Below are 21952 nucleotides of genomic sequence, written 5' to 3' on the forward strand. Positions count from 1 at the left end.
GAAGGAATGAGCAACTTCAAGTAACTTGGCATCAACAAATTGGAGGATCCATCCTGGGTCCAACACATTGATACAATCATGAAGAAGGTGTATCAGGGTTTTTACTTGGTTAGGAATTTGAGGGGATTTGGTACGTAACCAAGGACTCTAGCAAAATCTATAGATGTTTAGTTGAGAGGATTCTGACTGGTTGCGTCACAACCTGGTATGAAGTCTCCGAATGCATAGGATTGCAAGAGGCTGCAGAGGGTTGTAGGCTCAGCCAGATTCATCAGAATCTAGTCTACTATCACAGGAACAGCCCTTCCACTACTGAGGGCCTCTTCAAGAGATGATATTTCAAGGAGGCAGCATTAATCATTGAGGAATCTTACCCTCCAGGACTTTCCCTTTTCTCATTGCTACCATCAAGGAGATACAGGAGCCTGAAGAGACACACTCAATGCTTTATGAACAGCTTCTTTCCCTCCACCATCAGATTTCCGAACCATCTATGAACTCATGAACACTATCTTATTATTTCTTTTTCTGCACTATTTATTTAGTTTTGTAATTTATAGTCATTTTTATGTCTTTCATCTCATCAAAGTCAGTGATAATAAACCTGATTCTGATTCTGGTGTAGCACAGGCACTGCTGACCACTTCCCTTACTTACTTTCTCCTTGCAGGTAGCAGAATACAGTAGTTCCTTTAAATAGCGCCTATTTTTAGTGCAGTCTCCTCTTGAGAGGGCCTTTCTCCTCTCCTCCAGTCAGCACCCTACTGGTAATTACCTGAGGTCACCTGCTCTTTTACCACTGGCCACTGGTAGTATCATTAAGGTAATTGGTTTTAACATTGGTGGCAACTAAAGGAGCTTACATGAAGTTGCGCTGGCAGAGACCCTTGTAAAACATTGATCAATAAGACATAGACGAGACAGGGGCTGCTCTGAATTTGATGAAGGTAATAACTCAAATTCAGAAAGTAGCCAAAAGATGTGGCAATGACAAATGCTTAAGCTATTGGTTCCCAGCCTGAGGTCCATAGACCCTGTGCTTAATGGTATTGGTCCATGTCATAAAAAGGGTTAGGAACCCCCGGCTTAAGCTCTCAATGACTACCAGTGATAGTCAGTCTAGCTGATATGTTAAACTAGAGGTTAAATTGAATATTTTGCTCCATTACTCTGGCACTCTTTCTAAGACGTCAGCTCATAATGACGTGGTTATGACAAGACATTGGCAATTGAACTCTCTGTGAGGTGAAACATCTGGAGAAATTCAGCTACGTTTCACTCCTGGGTGTCAAGATCTCTGATGACCTAACCTCGACCTAACATATCCATGCAGCCATAAAGAAGGCAAGACAATGATAATATTTCATTAGGAGTTTGAGGAGATTTTGTCACCAAAAACATTCGCAAATTTCTACAGATGCACTGTGGACAGTATTCTAACCATCTCACATGGGGGTGAGTTACTGCACAGAATTGAAGTAAGCTGCAGAGAGTTGTAAACTTAGTCAGCTCCATCATGGGCACTGGCCTCCGTGCTATCCAGGACATCTTCAAGAAGCAGTACCTCAGAAAGGACCCTGCCCCATCACCCAGGACATGTCCTCTTTTCACTAATACCATCTGGAAGGAGGCACAACAGCCTGAAGGGACTCACTCAGCGACTCAGGAACAGCTTCTTCCCCTCTGCGTTCACAGCTTGCATTCTACCATTTTGTTACTCAGGAGCACTGGGATTGGAGCCCTGGGATTTCTGACTAGCTGAGTCACCTGGTGAGCCAGATGCTGAACGGTTGGGATTTCTGAGTGGTCAGATAGTGAATTATCTTGCAGTTCAGAGAAGTAGCCAGTCCCGGTGAAATCACTTTGTGAATGTCATTCCTAGAAAACCTGTGTTGAGTCCAACATCTGGGTTGTTGCACATTAGCACCCCACCACCTTGCCTATTGAGGAGAACACCTATGAATGAGAGGGCTTCCTTACAAGCAGACCAAAGAGGAAGCTGTCTGACAGTAGGCCTATGTCACACATATTGCTGAGCAGTGCCCAGCTGACAGAAACCAACCCCCACCCCCACTGCAGGCGACAGAAATCCCCAAATATCCTTCATTTGCGATTCACCTCCCTCCAGGAGGATGGGGAATAAACTGAAATCAAATGTCAAGGGGTGTTTTCTGGCTTGGACTCAGTGGGCTGCCAGGCCTTTGTTCGGGCAGTATGATGCTCATAGTCTCATAGAGAATGCAACATGGAATAGGCACTGTGGCCCATTGAATCCAGACTGACCCATTTACACAACTCCAATGTTAATCCCATTTCTTATTCTCCTCATGTTCCCATTAGCCCCTTCAGTGAACTGGCACACAGGAGACTGCAGATGCTGTTTTGGGTCAAGAGCCTTTGTTGGACTGAAAGATAGAGGGGAGATGCCCAACATAAAGAGGTGGAGCAGGAGTTGGCAGGTGATAGGTGGATCCAGGTGGGGCGGGGGGGGGACAGGCAGATGGTTCAGTGGTTCAAAGGTTCACTTTAATTTCAGAGAATCTATACAGCATACAACCTGAAATTCCTTTTCTCCACAGACATGCGCGAAACAAAAAAAGACTGTATGACAGAAACATAAGATTCTCAAAGCCCCCCTCCCCCTCCCAAGCACAAGCAGCAGCAAAAGCATTAACTCTCCCCCCACTTGCTCCGGCAAAAGCATCACCCCTCACAACCCCACCAAGCAGTAAAGCCCCCAGCAACCATGAGTCCACCAAAAACCACTGTCCATCCCAGCACTTCAATGTCTCAACAGGCCCGCTCCCTCACGAGAGTGGGAGACCAGCTGCTCTCTTCTCTGAGCCCCTCCCCCAACTCGAAGGAAGAGTGGAATTAGCGCACTCAGTGTAATTTCACTGAGTGAACAGGCATATTTCCTGTTAAGAAATAGCTCAGAGTAGGGAAGGAAAACACTAATAGCCACATGAGTACATGTATTTTGGGAAGCCTACACTGCCTACTTGGGTGGTGGGGTGGAGGTACATCTCTACCAAAGGAGGTGTAAGGTGCTGCTTCCTTCCTCTAGCCTGCAGGTCACCCTCGAGCAAGGTGTAGTACCTGCTTAGCCTCCCGATCAGGGTCACGTGAAGCCATGGGAGCAGGTGGTGGATGTCGTATGAGCAGCTGGTGCATATCACAAGACCACTGACGCCAGGCAGACGATCTCTGAAGAGTAGTGATAATGACTGGGGTGACCTTTCTTGTAAAAACACTGCCCAGAAGAAGGCAACAGCAATCCACTTTTGTAGAAAAATTTGCCAAGAAGAATCATGGTCATGGAAAAACTATGACTGCCCACGTCATTCAACACGGCACATAACAACAATGATGACAACACCGTTGGCAAGCGCCAATGTGTCTGCTGCCTGCTCCAGTGGCCTGATGGGAGGAGAAGAGTCTTCATTTCTTAAACAGGAAGCAAGAGTGACCTCCTTAGTTCAGCAGTCAAGAGCTAGCTGTGAGCAGTGGTGTTGAATGATTCTGAGTCTAAGTGGGAGTGAGGGTAATGGTGGGACTAGTGGATATAGGAGTGAAGACCACATGACATTGAAGATGTGCTAATTAACACAGAAGTCTTAACAAAGAATAAAGTTTTATTCATAGATACTAAAATACCAGAAATATGGGTAAACTTGATCTACTGCATGTTAATTATCAGAATCAAAATCATCAGGTTTATTATCACTGACATAAGTCATGAAATTTGTTGTTTTGCAGCAGCAGTACAGTGCAATACATAAAAATGCTATGTTACAATAGGAAATTTATACAAAATAAATAAATAGTGCATAAAGAGAGCAAATTCATGAGGTGATGTTCTGATATAAAAGTAATGAAACAATATGTACTGTTTTGCTTAAGAGCATTGCTTTTTTAAAGTTAATTCCTATCATCAATTTACAAACGTTGATAGCATCACTCCAGCTAAGTGCTTCTAAAAGCTTTATTACTGAAAGCTTTTGTTTACCTTTTAGATTGTGCAGGCTGTTGTATATCTCTGGAGCAGGGTGCAGACAGGACCATTGACTGCATTCTGCAGCCCAGAAACCGGAACCATTTGTGTCTTGTTAGTTAAGCACGGTTTGAGTTTTTGTTTATATTTTAACATTGTAAGGATCTCTTTCTGTTGAGATTCTGACCATGGCAAGTTTGGACAAGACATGTTTTGATGAGATTCATCTTGATGTATTCTCCTTGCATTATTCACCTCGCATTATTCACCTCATGCTCAATCTGCCTTGCTGGCAGATATGACCTTTGCCCTTAACTCCATGGCACAGGCCTCTGGAATGGTCAGCAAAGAGACGTGTACTGAAAACCCTCTCAATGGGACAGTGATGTATTGACTACATTTCCAGACATCCCACCCTGCAAAAACTCATTTCAGGGAGGTAGCACCATCAATTTGCGGGAGACTTCTGGGAGAGGTGGGATGTCTGCAATAGAGTAGCTCCTTAGCAGCTAGCCAGCTAGTTTAAATAACGTTAGCTATGCTAATGAACGAATGACACCTGTTAATCTCACCTCAACACGTCTTTTACAGTCTTAACCCACCATGGGCAATAGAAAAGTCACTGTTGCAAACAGTGCAGCGAGCAACACTGTCATTATTTTGACCCCTATTAGGCAGGGGTACACTTTAGTGTAATCTGGAGTGACGTACGTTTTATATATTTTTTGGAACACTCTGCCATGGCGCGCTCTTGCTCTCTCTCTCTCTCTCTCGTGGTCGCTCGCACGCTCTCAAGCGCTCTCTCTTGCGCGTTCTCTCTCGCTTTCTCGCTCGCGCGCTTGCTTGCCTTCGCTCTCACTCTCGCCCTCTCTCTTGCTTTTCACTCGCTCGCTCTCAAAAAAATTGATTTCCGTGACATTGTACATAATTTGCGGGCATCAGGGAGCCACTACTAATATGCGGGAGACTCCCGGAAGTTCTGGGAGAGGTGGGATGTCTGTACATGAATAGTTAATGCTCTGACAACTCTGCTCATCACTGCTGAGTCCCACAGTGTGTGTTGCATGAATACTCAGCTGAGGCAAGGCCAGTGATCTCTGCAGGGTGATGAGCTCACATCTCCTCAATTCATGGGGCATTTCTTGACTTTGGATTTGATCCATGACCATAGTGAGGTACGTGGGTAGGTGGGTGGGTGGGTGGGGAGAAGAAGTGTGACCAAACACACAAACCAGACATCCCACCCTGCAAAAACTCACTTCAGGGAGGTAGCACCATCAATTTGCGGGAGACTTCCGGGAGAGGTGGGATGTCTGCAATAGAGTAGCTCCTTGGCAGCTAGCCAGCTAGTTTAAATAACGTTAGCTATGCTAATGAACGAATGACACCTGTTAATCTCACCTCAACACGTCTTTTACATTTTAACCCACCATGGGCAATAGAAAAGTCACTGTTGCAAACAGTGCAGCGAGCAACACTGTCATTATTTTGACCCCTATTAGGCAGGGGTACACTTTAGGGTAGTCTGGGGTGACGTACGTTTTATATTTTCTTTTCTTGGAACACTCTGCCATGGCGCACTCTCGCTCGCTCTCTCTCGTGGTCGCTCGCATGCTCTGAAGCTCTCTCGCTTGCTTTCTCTCTGGCTCGCTCTCTCTCGTGGTTGCTCTCGCGCTCTCTCTTGCTTTCTCTCTGCTCTCTCTCTCTCTCTCTTGCTCTTGCGCGCTCTCTCACTCTCAAAAAAATTGATTTACGTGATATTGTATATAATTTGCGGGCATCAGGGAGCCACTATTAATATGCGGGAGACTCCCAGAACTTCCGGGAGAGGTGGGATGTCTGCACAAACAGACACAAAGACACACACACATGCCCCCAGGCCTGCGCATGCAGGCACACATGTATGTCGCCTATACACACACACACACACACACCACCAGTGCCCCTTCTCTTTTTCTGCTGCTATACTCTGGCTGTCATGAGTCCTATGAATGGGGTTGAGAAAGAAAATAGATCAGCCATGATGGAATGGCAGATCTAACTCAATGGGATGAATGGTCTAATTCTGCTCCTATGTCTTATGGTCTCATGTTCTTATTCCCAGCAGTAGTCATCACCCTTGCAGGCAGTTGCTGTCAGCAGCCATAAAGTTTAATACAACAGTCTGGGTGAAAAGCATCCAATGATTCTTGACAGTAACTTTCCTCAATTTTTCAATACCTGTAAGACCCCAATGCTAGCAGTAAAATCAGCTCTCGTTTATTGCTCCAATTTAAAGTAAACTTCACAGTATGCTGAAGTTCAAAATGTATGCTGTAAACAATCACAGCATCTGATGAAAGAGCTGACAGATGGGGAGTAATTGGATATCTTCGTCAAAGTGCTTGCATGTTCTCCACAGGCAGTGGCCCCTGACGGCACTGTGTACGCCTCACATTCCCATCTCCTGTGATGCAAATACCTAATGAAACAAACTACTCAGTGTTCACATTCAAGGTTGAAGAAAGCTTAGAGCAAACTCCAGCTTCTATCTTTAACAAAAATATCTTATACTACTATTAGTGCTGCTCACTCTACCTGATAGTACAGTAGAGTAGTATCATGTCTGCATGGTAGATGTAGATTCTTTGAGGCGTCCGTTGGTCAGGGTCAACTATGGATGTTGGGTCCCAGCTGTCTAGATACACAAGCCTGGGCAGTACGATATGGAGAACAAGCTGTCGCCCATGTAGCGAGCTCCCCCTCTCCACACATCTGATGAATCCAAAGGAACAGCAGAGTCTGATACAGTTTGGTACCGGCAGCGTCGCAGGAGTTGCCAGTCAACGTTGAATTCAACGTAGGACTGCCTTAAGAACTCCAGCTTTGGATTTTTCCCTTGGGGTTTACTCCCAAAGCCTTCTCCATGAGTGGGCATAGCCGCAAGTCAGAGGAGGATTGAGATCAGAGTTTTCCTTCTCCTAGATTAGCTGCCAACCACAGCTGATGAGCCCCTTCTGACTGAAGCAACTAGTTTGAAAATGTCAGTAACCCACCTTTGCCCCTTCTCCTGTCAGTAGAAACAGTTCTGCTGGACTTAGTAGCTAAGTCACATGTGAAAGTCAGGAGCTGGACTTGGTTGTCAGAGGCTATTTGAGGCACACACCACTGGGAGCATTTAATAGGTAGTGGGAGCTTGTCCCCATTACCACCCCTGGCAATAACAATCTGTGAGGTGTAGATTATTAGGTTGCTATATTGATATGATACTAATCCTATCAAACAGGTCTGCAATCATCCAGTAATACATCCAGCTCCCTGAAAGTGGATACACAGGTTGATAGGATGGCATGCTTGCCTTGATTAGTTGAGGCACTGAGTTCTAAAGTCAGGAAGTTATGTTACAGCTTCATAAACTCTAGTTAGGCCACATCTGGAGTATTGCATACAGTTCTGTTCACCTTATTATAGGAAGGATGTTGAGGCTTTGAAGAGAGCGCAGAAGAGGTTTATCAGGATGCTGCCTGGGTTAAAGGGCAAAAGCTATAATGGCAGAGGTTGGACACAATTGGGTTGCTTTCTCCTGGAGCAACAGAGGCTGAAGGGAGACCTGATAGAAGTTTATAAAATAATCACAAGTATGGATGGAGCAGACTGCTGGTATCTTTTTTGTTTCTAAGGATTAAAATGTCTAATACCAGAGAGCATTTAGTGTGAGAGGCTGATAGTAGTTTCTGATGGACTCTAGATCATGGTCTCTGGGGCTTGCTATTACTTGCAAGGTGGGTGGTGGTGGTGGTGGGGGTGGGGGTGTTGATGCTTTTGCTGGAGGAGGTGGGGGAGGGGGCACAGTCGATGCTTTTGCTGCTGCTGGTGCGTGGGAGGGGGAGGGGGCGTTGGGGGTTCTGGTGCTTTCTGTCATTCATTCCTTGTGTTTTGTTCTCTCTCTGTTTCGTGGATGCCTGTGAAGAATAAGGATTTCAGGTTGTGTGCTGGGGTAGAGGCAAAGATGATAAAGGCATTCAAGAGGCTCTGACGTAGGCACGTGAATGTACAGAAAATGGAAGGATATGGACATTGTGTACACTGAAGGAGATCAGAATCAGAATTGGGTTTATTATCACTGACATATGTCACGAAATGTGTTGTTTGATCAGTGCAGTTTAGTTGGCCATTTGGTTATTTAATTAGTTTAGCACAACATTGTGGGCCGAATGGCCTGTTCCATGTACCATGTTCTAACTTGGGGGTACAGGAGGCTTGCCGCTGGTCGATGCAGGTGTGGACCTCCTCCACTGCCTCTCCTTTGGCCCCTAAGCTGTCTGCCAAAGCTCAGGTGTGCACCTGGCACTGCCTGTCCCACCTTCAGTGGAGGTGTGGAACTAGAGCCACAGACTGCTGCCAGAAGCAGCATCAAAGTATTGGTGAGAAAGCACTGCAGCCATCACAGGAAAGCCAACGAGCTTCCCAGTACCTGTGGTCATGAAGTCTTGTACACAGGTACCACTTAACTCTCTTCACTGCCTCCTACATAAGCAGAGCTCATGAAGAGGAGGCTTTCAGTCACACCCGATCTGTTCCACGGTAGATCGGTCAGCTTTCCTACATGAGGCCCTTTGCACAATGCCACCTCATTGCTCATTGGAACATTTACTATGACAATGCATTAGCTTTTGCAGACCCCAGCCAGTCAAAAACATCTCCTCCACAATCTCCATCAGCACAGGAGCACCACAGGTGTGTGTACTTAGCCCCCTGTCCTACATGCTTTACACCTATGACTGTGTGTCTAAGTATAGCTCCAACACCTTATACAAGTTTGTGGATAATGCTGCCGTTGTGGGCCGTATCAAAGGAGGTGATGAATCAGTGTACAGGAGGGAGATTGAAAACTTGGCTGAGTGGTGGAGTAACAACAACCTCTCACTCATATCAGCAAGACCAAGGAGCTGATTGTAGACTTCAGAAGAGGGAAACCAGAGGTCCATGAGCCAGTACTCATCTGAGGATCAGAGGAGGAGAGGGTCAGTAACTTTAAATTCCTGGGTATCACTATCTCAGAGGACCTGCCCTGGACCCATCATATAAATGTTATTGTGAAGAAAGCATGACAGTGCCTCTACTTCCTCAGGAGTCTGCAGAGGTTCAGCATGTCATCAAAAACTAGATGTGTAGTGGAGAGTGTATCAACTGGCTGCATCATGGTCTGGTACGGGAACACCAAAGCCTTTGAGCGGGAAATCTTATAAAAGGTAATGGATTCAGCCTGGTACTTCACGGGTAAAACCCTCCTGACATCTACATGAAACACTGACGTAGAAAAGCAGCATCCATCATCAAAGATCCTCACCACCCAGGCCATGGTCTTATCCCACTGCTGCCATCAGGAAGGTACAGGAGCCTCAGGACCCACACCACCAGGTTCAAGAACAGTTACTACCCCTCAGCCATCAGGCTCCTAAACAAAAGGGGATAACAACACTCATTCTATTTCTGGTCCCACAACCTATAATTTTACTTGAAGGATTCTTTATCTAGTTATTTCATGTTCTCTTTATTTATTGCTATTTATTTATATTTGCATTTGCACAGTTTGTTGTCTTCTGCACTCTGGTTGATCTTTCACTGATCCTGTTACAGTTACTATTCTGTAGACTTGCTGAGTGTGCCCGCAGGAAAATGAATCTCAGGGTTGTATACAGTGACATATATGTACTCTGATAATGAAATTTACTTTGAACTTTGAACTTCCCTGCTTTTACTACTTATATATGTTTTAAATTACAGGGAGACTGATATAATGTTGAAAAATGCATGGTTATGCACTTTGGTAGTAGAAATAAATGTGCAGATTATTTTTTAAATGGGAAGAAAATCCAAAAATCTGAGATGCAAAGGGACTTGGGAGTCCTTGTGCAGAATACCCTAATGATTAATTGCAGGTTGAGTCGGTGGTGAGGAAGGCAAATGCAATTTTAGAATTCATTTCAAGAGGACTAGAATTCAAGAGCAGGGAAGTGATGCTGAGGAGTTGTAAGGCACTGGTGAGGCCTCACCTTGAGTATTGTGAGCAGTTTTGGGCTCCTCCTCTAAGAAAAAATATGCTGGCATTGGAGAGGGTTCAGAGGAGGTTCACAAGGATGATTTCGGGAATGTAAGGGTTATCATATGAGGAACGTTTGATGGCTTTGGGCCTGTAGTTGGTGGAATTTAGAAGGATGAGGGGGATCTCATCGAAACCTTTTTAATGTTGAAAGGTCTAGACAGAGTAGACGTAGAAAGGATGTTTCCCATGATGGGGGATTCTAGGACAAGAGGACACAGCCTCTGGATAGAGGGGCGTCCATTTAAAACAGAGATGCGGAGAAATTTCTTTAGCCAAAGGGTGGTGAGTTTGTGGAATTTATGGCCATGTGCAGCTGTGGAGGCATTTATGACCATGTGAAGCTGTGGAGGAATTTATGGCCATGTGAAGCTGTGTATGTAAGGCAGAGATTGATAGGTTCTTGATTTGGACATGGCATCAAAGAATCCGGGGAGAAGGCTGGGAACTGGGGTTGGGGAGGGCAAAAAAGGATCAGTATGATTGAATGGTGGAGCAGACTCGATGGGCCAGATGGCCTAATTCTGCTCCTACGTCTAATGGTCTAATTTCTCAACAGCAACACCAACCAGTTTTCAAAGGTTGTCTGTGAGTGAAACAAAAATGCACCATTTAGTAAAACTTATAGCCATAAAACATTGCAGCCAGCTCATTTATCCCTGCACTCTCTCATTGAAGTAGTGTTGCATTGGAACCCTTTGCTTCAACACTGATTCCTGGCCATTTGGCCCATTGTGTTGGTTGTCACTCTGACCATGGAAGGTGGAGCTCAGCTCTGTAAATTTCATCTGTTGAGAAAAAAGGAGCCAGTGATTACCAGGGTGCGAGATCACTGGTAAGTGGGAGATGGTGTTGGTTAAAACAGAACAGCAGAATATGGGGATGTTGCCCTTCTCACATCCCATCCAATTTCCTGCTCCTTGACTGCAGTAAGAATGGAATTAAAGCCCACCAGTTTAGCTCAGTCTGTTCATTTGAACTTGATTTATTAATTTCCAGCATCTCAGACTGAGCTGAGACAGTTGGAAAGATCATGACGTACAGTTGCATTCAGTAACTCATCATCTTACAAAGCCTCCTCTTTCGTTTGCTGCTTTCTACTCTGATCAGACTCACTGCCAAAGCCTGGTTGCTCAGGGGAAATTTGAATGTGAATATTCTAATGATCAGAAACATTGACATCAATCGAACTACGGCAGGAGCACATTGAGAGATATCCCAGATTTTTATTACTAGTGTCAGCACCTGCTTCTTATTGAGTTATCACATTTTTGGTTTCCTATACTGTTCTGTGCTGTTTCTGAATATCTATGTGCCTGATCAGACTGTGGCTGTATGGCCCTTAAAGTGCCACCTTTTCTTTTTCTGTGCTTTATTCTCAGCAACTTTGTCACTACTAAATAACTCCTGCAGAACATTTACCTGGGGCTGGTCAAAGGATGTATATCATTGACTCACAAGACTGCTGGCCAAGATCTATTGACACTTCAATAGCAATCAACCTCAGTAAAAATGTTTAATTCACATTTCCTTGGAGGCATATACTGACGGGAACAGTGGGTAGTAGCGTCCAGGTGGTTTATGCTAAGACTACTAACCTAGCAATACTGGGATTTATTTTATTTCCTGGAGGTGGTCAAATAAAACTTCATGTCCTCCCATGCTCACCACTAACCAGTATGGAAAAACACACCTACCTTTTGTGGATGTGTTCTGAAGAACTTGTTCTCCAAAGACCTGCCAATCCCTAATGGTGAGACCCATCAAAGAGGGAGAGCACAAGATGACAAAACTTATTTGCAGCTGGCTAATCCGAGATCTCCAGGGTGTCAAACCCAGCAAAAATTAAGAATGTTCCTGCCTCTGACATTCAGACATATTCAACAATACTCAAAAATATTGAAAGTGAATAAATAAGGAGTCCTTTCACAATGAGACTAGAACTTTAAGAATACGAGGTCGCCAGCTTTGCTCAAATTTAAAGGATGTATCAAATGCCCGAGTTCTTATTTTCTCTAAACTTAAACAGGACATAATGGAGGAGAGCCAATAAAAGACCGTAGGCGGATTGGAATCCTTCCACTTCAATAAAATGGCTCTCCTAGCCAATAAAGTCGAAAAGGCTATCATACGTTGAGCGGAAGCAAGAATGTTTCCTGCTTCCGATGAGATAATCCCAAAAATTGCCGTAAGCAAATTAGGTTGTAGATCCAAATCCAAGACTTTTGATAGCATTTTAAAAACATCTCTCCAAAAGTTACTTTATACAAGACCAATACATATGAGTTAAAGTGGTCAGCTCAGTATTACATCTGTCACAAATAGGATTAATATTGGAGAAAATTCGCGCTAGTTTATCCTTTGACATATGGGCCCAATGCACTACTTTGAACTGTATCAAGGAATGATGGGCACAAATAGATGAGTTATTAACCAAATAAAAAATTTTACTCCATTGATTATCTGAAAATGACTCTTGAAATTCCAATTCCCAAGTATGTTTAATTTTATCATTAGATATCATTCATGAGTTCAATAACCATTTATAGATTAATTTCATTTAGTTTGATTTATTACACTTTCAATTTTTTTTTCTTGAAGTTTTAGATTTGATCAGAAAGTTTTTCTTTTTTTTTGGTCGTATCCACAGAATGGAATGCCCAGTCCCTTTTTTTTTGTTTCCTTTTTTTTGTTTAGTGTAGTGGGTTTTTTTTTTCTTCATTTAAAATCCAAAGTTTTTCTTTCATCTTTATGAACTGATAAGAGGAGAATTGCTGTTTTCTTTTTTGTTACATACTATATACTAGCTTAACACTATGTATGATTTTGATAATGTCCATCTCAATCTCGGTTTGTATTGTTATTGATATATATATATTTGAGATAATTCTCCTCTTGTTTGTATTTATGTTCCTCTTAAATCAATAAAAAGATTAATAAAGAAAAGAAAGAAAGGACTTTGAGAGTACGAAGTGTGAGGACAGGGTGAAACTCAACGTGTTTCTATTAATATCTTATGGTTGTACAATACACATTAATTATATATTTATTAAACATATGGTGGCAGAAAGCTGTGTTTATTTGGTCAACTAAACCTACTGCTTGTTTCTCAACAGGCTTCTTTGTACACATGAGCTTTCTGACAGTTGGTCTACAAGTCAGGGACATCGAACCACTGGCTCCTCTCATGAGCTTTAACAAGATGTCCATTTTTTTAAATATGAAGACTTCACAGTGGCATTATTAAACAGAATTTGGCACCCAGCCTATCTAAGGAGTTATTCAGACAGTTGATGTAATATTTGCGTGGAATTATGCAAAAGTTATAATGCACCTGTTGGTTATGGTAGTATTTATACTCCCTCCTCAACTCATCCCTGTTTTTATTCTGCCTCTGCAACCTCACCTTTATAATGGCTATTAGGTCTGTGGACACGTTAAAGCTGTACAGTAGTTTGGAAGATGTGCATCTACAATATTCACCTTAGCCACTGGGAATGATCATGCATTCCTGATTCTCACTACTCTGCGCTGCACTGCAGGACGTTCAAAAGAGCTTCTGGGAAGGGAGGAGTGGGATAGGGAGGTTTGGAGTGGGATTTCAAAATCTTGGACTTGATCATTGACAGCAGAGTTATGAGTATAAGGGTGAAGGAAAGGTGGGGCGAGCAAAACGCTGGAAATAGAGAGAATGCAGTGCCTGCAAAACAAAAGTTCGAATGTAGTTCCTTCATTCACTTTAACCCCTGGCACACTGGATTTTCCCTTGCACATATTTACACAGCGCTGGTAACTTATTCTAAAAGTCGATTACCCGTTTGACCATAAAAACACCCTGCAAATCTCAGGTTCTTTTGTGTTCAACCTGAGGCTGAGGTTCAGCACAACACTCTGGTCTTGAAAAGTAGCAACCTTAACCCCAAGTTATGGAATAGGATTTGATTAAAAGCAGAAAATACTGGAAACACTCAGCGGGTCAGGCAGCATAGGTGCCCTTATATACGTAGCAGCTGATAGAGCTGAATAGAAAGAGCTAAATGACAGTACCTGCTTCTGTTGGTTGTAATTGGTCAGGTTGGTGTTGTAATTCCAGCTGGCTGAAACACTGTCGAAGAAGATAATCTCTGCTGTGCTGTTATAATCGGACACAAATGACATGGACCCTTTTTCATTTATGCTGTAGTTGCCAGGCAGGTAAATGGTATCTAGGGCACAAGTGCTGCTGAGGAGGGCGAACAATGTAAGAAACAACGGCATGGTGGTTCGCCTGCTGTGATGCCTGTCAGGAATCTCTCCTGCACCAGCCTCTATAAATAACACTGTGTCCTGACCAGTCTTCCCACCTCTGTGTTGTTGGTTACACATTAATTTACAGCTGCCACTGATAGGACAGTTCAAGACAATAAACACCCTTCTCGGTACTCAGAGCTGCCAAGCTCTGTATCTAAGTACCTCCCTAAATGATTAGCTGCAAAAACCCAAGCAAATGTTTTCCTTCTCAACACCTGCCAGCCTATTTCCTGCTGCTGTGTGGAGGGTGGCTTCTTATTACAAACGCTGAATCTTACCTCTGAATGGTTGCGGAAGAAATCTTACACTTCTCTTTCCTCTCTCTCTCTCTCTCTCTCTCTCTCTCTCTCTCTCTCTCTCTGTCTCCCTCCCTCTCCCCCTCTCCCTCTCCCTCTTTCCCCTTCCCCTCTCCCCCTCTCCCTCTTTCTCCTCCCCCTCTCCTCTCTCTGTCTCCCCCTCTCTCTCTTTCCCCCTCCCCCTCTCTCCCTTTCCCTCTTTCCCCTCCCCTCCCCCCCCTCTCTCTCTGTCTCCCCCTCTCTCTGTCTCCCTCCTTCCTCTTTCCCCCTCCCCCCTCTCTCCCTCTCCCTCTCTCTCTCCCTTTCCCTCTCTGCCTCTCTCTCTTTGTCCCTCTGTCTCTCTCTCTCTCTGTCTCCTTCTCTTTCTCCCTCCCTCCCCCTCTCCCCTGCTCTCTCCCCCTCTCTCTCCCTCTCCCTCTCTGTCTCTCAATCTGTCTCGCTCACTCTCTCTCTGTCTCCCTCTCCCTCTCTCTGGCTCTCCCCCTGCCCCCTCTCTCCCTCTCCCTCTCTGTCTCTCACTCTGTCCCTCTCCCTCTCTCTCCCCTCCCCCTCTCTCTTTCTCTCTCTCTCTCTCTCTCCCCCTCTACCCCCCTCTCATTCTCTCTCTCTCTTTCTTTCTCCACTACCCCTCCCCCCTTCTTGTCCTTTCTCAGTGTCACATGAGCTCACGATCTCTTTCGTCATCCTTTGAGGAGCCTGCAGTTTTACATTACTGTACATTGATTCATGCTAACAGAGTCTTAGAAAACTACGGCACAGAAACAGATTCCTTGGCCCATCTAGTCCATGCTGAACCATTTAAAATGCCTACCCCTGCACTGGGACCATAGCCCTCAAAGTACCTATCTGAACCTCTCTTAAATGTTGAAATTGGGCTTGCATGCTCCACATTCTCACCACCCTCTGAATGAAGACGTTTTCCCTCATATTCCCCTAATACATTGAGGCAAGTATGAAAGGGGAGTAAGTGCTCAGCACCATCCCACTGCTGCTGGAGAAAGTGCCTCATGTGACAGTCTTTCTCTCCCGGAGGAAGGTCATAGCATTTGAATCATCTTTATCTCTCTCAATGCTATCAGAGGAGGGTGTCGGAGCAAGGTTTTGTTACAACGCAAACATGAGGAATTCTGCAGATGCTGGAGATTCAAGCAACACACATCAAAGTTGCTGGTGAACGCAGCAGGCCAGGCAGCATCTCTAGGAAGAGGTGCAGTCGACGTTTCGGGCCGAGACCCTTCGTCAGGACTAACTGAAGGAAGAGCTAGTAAGAGATTTGAAAGTGGGAGGGGGAGGGGGAGATCCGAAATGATAGGAGAAGACAGGAGGGGGAGGGATGGAGCCAAGAGCTGGACAGGTGATTGGCAAAAGGGATATGAGAGGATCATAGGACAGGAGGTCCAGGGAGAATGATCCTCTCATATCCCCTTTGCCAATCACCTGTCCAGCTCTTGGCTCCATCCCTCCCCCTCCTGTCTTCTCCTATCATTTTGTATCTCCCCCTCCCCCTCCCACTTTCAAATCTCTTACTAGCTCTTCCTTCAGTTAGTCCTGACGAAGGGCCTCGGCCCGAAACGTCGACTGCACCTCTTCCTAGAGATGCTGCCTGGCCTGCTGCGTTCACCAGCAACTTTGATGTGCGTTGCTTTTGTTGCAACGAGTGAGGCGAACCCAAGTGCAGGACACAGGCATGGAGATTTAGTTAGGATGCAGACACAGGCGTGAGTGTTCAACGGCAAACAGGAGGGAGAGGAGGAAGGCAGGAGACAGGCAGAATTTATCTTGACATGCAGAGACTCGGCTTCACAGGTCAACCTCGGAACTGGAGTAGAACTTAGAAAACTGATCTTGACATGGAGAGACAGATAAATCTCAGTACTGCAGCAAAACTTACCAAAGTTACGGAGAGATGCAAAGTGAATTACAAGCCAAGGACACACAATCCTAAGCGGCCGAGAAGCGTTAATTATCACACTGGCAAAACCAAAGATCTGGCGACTAGTGGGTGGAAGGCTGGGGTTCTTCCCTGGTGTCATGGATTCTTGATTACCTGACTGGCAGACCACAGTACGTGTGCTTGCAACACTGTGTGTCCGACAGAGTGATCAGCAGCACTGGGGCTCCACAGGGGACTGTCTTGTCTCCCTTTCTCTTCACCATTTACACCTCGGACTTCAACTACTGCACAGAGTCTTGTCATCTTCAGAAGTTTTCTGATGACTCTGCCATAGTTGGATGCATCAGCAAGGGAGAGGAGGCTGAGTACAGGGCTACCGTAGGAAACTTTGTCACATGGTGTGAGCAGAATTATCTGCAGCTTAATGTGAAAAAGACTAAGGAGCTGGTGGTAGACCTGAGGAGAGCTAAGGTACCGGTGACCCCTGTTTCCATCCAGGGGGTCAGTGTGGATATGGTGGAGGATTACAAATACCTGGGGATACGAATTGACAGTAAACTGGACTGGTCAAAGAACACTGAGGCTGTCTACAAGAAGGGTCAGAGCAGTCTCTATTTCCTGAGGAGACTGAGGTCCTTTAACATCTGCCGGACGATGCTGAGGATGTTCTACGAGTCTGTGGTGGCCAGTGCTATCATGTTTGCTGTTGTGTGCTGGGGCAGCAGGATGAGCGTAGCAGACACCAACAGAATCAACAAACTTATTTGTAAGGCCAGTGATGTTGTGGGGATGGAACTGGACTCTCTCACGGTGGTGCCTGAAAAGAGGATACTGTCTAATTTGCATGCCATCTTGGTCAATGTCTCCCATCCACTACATAATGTACTGGGTGGGCACAGGAGTACATTCAGCCAGAGACTCATTCCACCGAGATGCAGCACAGAGCGTCATAGGAAGTCATTTCTGCCTGTGGCCATCAAACTTTACAACTCCTCCCTTGGAGGGTCAGACACCCTGAGCCAATAGGCGGGTCCTGGACTTATTTCATAATTTACTGGCATAATTTACATATTACTATTTAACTATTTATGGTTCTATTACTATTTATTATTTATGGTGCAACTGTAACAAAAACCAATTTCCCCCAGGATCAATAAAGTATGACTATGAGTATGACTATTATGCTGCAGGTCTTGATGAAAACCAGGTGTGTCGTCATCAAAGGGAATTGGAGAAAATGGGGAATTAACGGTTGAGACTGTGACAGGTTTAATCGACACGGTTTGTGGATTGGACTGTAGTTCACATCATGATGTGTGTTCTGTTAGTTCCTTTTTCTGTTGCTAGTTTTGGGTAACTAAGGCTATGTCCACACTAGACTGGATAATTTTGAAAACGCCTGTTTCGAGTAAAAACGACAGGCGTCCACGCTAGGCGTTTTTCAAAATATCTCGGTCCACACCAAAACAGATATTTGGGCAAACCTTCTTCTACTGTGCATGTGCAGACACATCTACAGAAAACAAAAGGAAACGGTATAATATTTACGTTTCCGCGGCGGCGTTGTGCTATTTCCATTTGTCAAAAACTAGATTACCTACAACAACGGCGAAAGAAAGTTTTCAAAAATGTCTTCGAGGAGTACAAAGAAAACCTCTGCTGGAGAAAGCAGACCGGACTTCTTCGTTTAGACAGACAATGAAGTCGAGCTGTTTCTGCGAGTTACAAACGACTACAAAGTCAGCAAAGCAGTGGAGATGTTTAATTCCAAACAAGCTATTAACATAGACAATAAAGTAAACAACACACGCATGAAGCTGTCCTCTACCCAAGATCAACAATATCAACAATTACAAAATGTTAAATGGTCAACTCGACATAGACTACCAATCCCACATCAAACCCAAACCTATTAGGAGCAGAAGAGGGCACTCAACTCAATTTGAAATACTAAGTGCCACGTCAGATGTGTACAGCAATTCATTTTCCCCCCGCACAATTAAAGCATGGAATAATCTTAATCCTACACAGTCACACAACCAAACCCAATTAATTTTAAGGCAGCTTTTCTTCTTCAAAAATCTCCTTCTTAAACCCACCCTCCGTCACCTCCAGTTTAAATTCCATGCAGAATATTTTAGAGGATCAAGAACCAAGAGAGTGGAATCTTCTGCCGCCAGACCTGCGCAGTATTTCTGACATTAATATTTTTAAAGATAGATTCAATCAAATCAATTTAGGGGATCTAGTCAAAAAAGCTCACTTTACAATTTAACTCTCACGCCGTTCACACTGACTGCACGTTATAACAGCGGTGGTCAGTCAGTGACAGTGCCGGCTTGGAGACCCCGGGGTACAGGAGATCGAGGGTACGACCACTGCAGACTGGGAGACCGGAGGGTACGGGCAGAAGAACAGAGGATGCAAGCAGAGAAACCGAGAGGACCAGCTTGAAAGCCACGTCCAGTTTAAATTCCATGCGGAATATTTTGGAGGATCGAGAACCAAGAACAGCAGTCCGGCAGTGCTCGCGCAGTCCCAAGCAGAAGCAGAAAAAGCATTGTTGTTGTGGTGTTGTCATGACAACGTTTTTAAGTCTCTCCGTTTACCCTGTCCGCACTACAACGCAAAACAATCATTTTCAAATTTACACACTCTAGAGTGTTTTCGAAAATTTCCATTTTCGGGAGATGAAAACGCCGTTTCAGTGTGGACGGAAGGTCAAAACGAAGAGAAAAAGCTTTGTTTTCAAAATTTTCCAGCGTGGTGTGGACGTAGCCTTAGAATCTCAGAGCTGTAAACTGCACACATATTTTGATAATAAATGTACTTTGAATCCTTTGAATTTACTCTAAGGTGAGGAATTCTACAAGAAAGCTGAAGACTAGTTTGTACTTGAAGCTGAAGGCACATGTGATATAAATGAAAGCGTGCTAGGAACTGCAATTTAGAATGTTTATGTAATGCTCTGCAATGTTTCACTGCTGATGTAATGGTTTCTTTGTAGCAGCAGTGTTTGGGTTATGACTAGAGATAGTGGGGGCTTTGGAATGTGCGCCATTCAATGGGAGGCATGTTTTTCTTTCTCGAAAGAAGGTTTTGCAGGTTTTTGTTCAGCAGAAGATGGAGAGAGAAGATGCCAGAACGGGGAAGTCGTTGTTTGCAGGACGGAGTGGAGTTGGAATGGGGTCGGGAGTCGACAACCGGGGGGGAAATCAATGGAGAACAAACAGGCGGGAAAACCGTGGGCTCCAACGTTGCGCTTTAGACTGTCTCATGAGAATGGGCCTCTTTTCTTTTTTTGTTTCTTTACTAACCCTATAGTTAAATTAAGAATTATAAAGCTCTATTATGTAATTGCATATTGTTTGCTATTTCATGGTACTGATTTGTAACAGGGGACACATCGCGCAGTATCCACCCAGATAAGATTTCTCAAGTTTGGCCAGGCTGGAGGCTGTCTCCCCTTAGAGTAAGCTGCTGGCTGAACCTGAAGGTTGCATTCACATTATAAAGGACACACTATCAGTAATATTAAACACTCCCATGTTCCAAAAGGATCTTTTACCCACAGTCTTCATCAAGTATTCCATTAACCTACTCATAATTCATTCTTTCCACAAGAACCCAGTCCTTCTGTTTCTTGACACACTCTACAATTTGTTGCTGAGGCAACAATGACATCATCAGTACAATGCACTGGGCTTGCAAATCTTCCCAAATCCTGACATTTTGGGTTGAACGATTCTACAGCTGGGACAAGAAAAGCAAAGACTAAGGATGAGGGAAAGCCAGCTTTAGGCAGTGGCAGCCTTACCATCTAACCCCTGCTGCTGCTATGTAGAGTAGACAGAGACGATCCAGGCAAGGAGCTCAAGTGTAATTTTTGCTTTACTGCTGGCAGTAGTGTTGATTGTATTCCTCCAGTCCTCACCAGCAACTTCGAACTTTTTGTTCCTTGAGCTTCCACACACACTCTGCCATCATTTCCCACACCAATGGGGTTACCTTGCAGGCGAACTCCCACTCCTTCCATCCTTCCTCCCTCTTGTTTACAAGCCAGGTGGTGGATCTATTGAGGAAGTGACAGGTATGTGACAAAGAAGGCCAGTCCTTGAGGAGAACTACATTCTGCTGTGTTAAAGGGTTATTGTGTTAAAGAAGGTTATTGGGGTCTCCCTACCTTTGGTCCAAGACCTCTTTCAGAGTTGATGCCTCCAGAAGACACGGTACATCATTAAAGACCCCTCACACCCTCTCCATGAACTGTTTGTTCTTCTGCCATCAGGCAAACGTTACAGGAGCATCAAAACTAAAACCACAAGGCTACTAAACAGCTTCCTCCCACAGGCAGTCAGACTGCTAAATAGCTGCTCCACCTGACTCTGCTTTGGACACTTTTAACTTGCACTGGACACTTATAACTTGATGTTAACCGACATGTGGCTGTTGTGTTTTACTATTTATTGTTATGTTTATTATTTAGTGTTGCGTTTGTTATGTTCTGATTGCACTGCTCCTGGGAAACGCTGTCTCATTCTGTCCTGCAGAGTTGATGTACGGTTAGAATGACAATAAAGTTTTTTGAATCTTGGATCTTGAATCTTGAAATAAAGATCTTCTATCACCAGCTTCAGTGTCTCTCTAACAACTTAATCATTCAAAACAGCCAACATTATGATTAGTATCTGTTGTTACGTACCCCGTAACTGGGTTGCCAAACCAGCAGAAATGGATCACTCAGTTGGAGTCTGGATTACTAGAACTAAGAAAGTTTTATTAAAGAAACAAGCAACACAGTACTCTAATCAAAAGGATAATAACTACAACAGTTCAGCAATGATAAACACACATGTACACAGAACTAGGATAATAGGATCAAACAAGCTCTATCGTTGTCTAGGGGTAAATGACCAGTTTCAAAGTGACACAAAATTCAGTTCAATTGAGTTCAGTTCGGTTCACAGTAATCACCGTCGTGCTGGTGGACAGCGGGGGGAAGGAGAGAGAGAGCGAAAGCGAATGAATATTCAAAACGGCTTCCACACAGACCTTCGATATTCTTTGCAGTCAGCTTTCAGGCAAGCCCTTTGTAATGTCTTCTGAGGTCACCGACTGTGACCCCTCCATTTCAAACACGATCGTTCTTCAGCGGTGAACCTGGCACCCAGGCAAGGGCGGACACACACCAGATTCCCGCCGATCGTACCTTTCCACCCTGTGCGTCTATGGCTTGGTCCTGCGACCAGCCCTCCAAAAACTCCCACCGACTTGTGGGAGGCGCACCGCTTCCAGGGTCTCATTACCTCGTGGTGTCGTGTGTGTCCTGCCTTAGCAAATCTGTCCCTTTTTAACCCCCTGCTGGGGTATCGCCTGTCCATTACACTTCAAACAGT

At 44.6% G+C, this 21952-nt stretch overlaps 1 protein-coding gene across 4 annotated transcripts in view; it reads right to left on the bottom strand.

Annotated features, from left to right (window-relative positions):
• Positions 1 to 14579, bottom strand: part of ace (angiotensin I converting enzyme (peptidyl-dipeptidase A) 1) — a 154925-nt gene extending 140346 nt beyond the window's left edge. For 2 of the 4 annotated variants that reach the window (XM_072249001.1, XM_072249002.1), the window contains exon 1: positions 14124 to 14579. In XM_072249001.1, coding sequence (XP_072105102.1) covers positions 14124 to 14441 — 318 coding nt within the window. In that variant the 5' untranslated portion in view covers positions 14442 to 14579. The remainder of the gene's footprint in view (positions 1 to 14123) is intronic. The other 2 variants (XM_072249003.1, XM_072249004.1) reach the window with 2 other exon arrangements.
• Positions 14580 to 21952: the final 7373 nt, after the last annotated feature.

This window comes from Mobula birostris, chromosome X, assembly GCF_030028105.1.
Source record: "Mobula birostris isolate sMobBir1 chromosome X, sMobBir1.hap1, whole genome shotgun sequence".
NCBI classification, from domain to species: Eukaryota; Metazoa; Chordata; class Chondrichthyes; order Myliobatiformes; family Myliobatidae; genus Mobula; species Mobula birostris.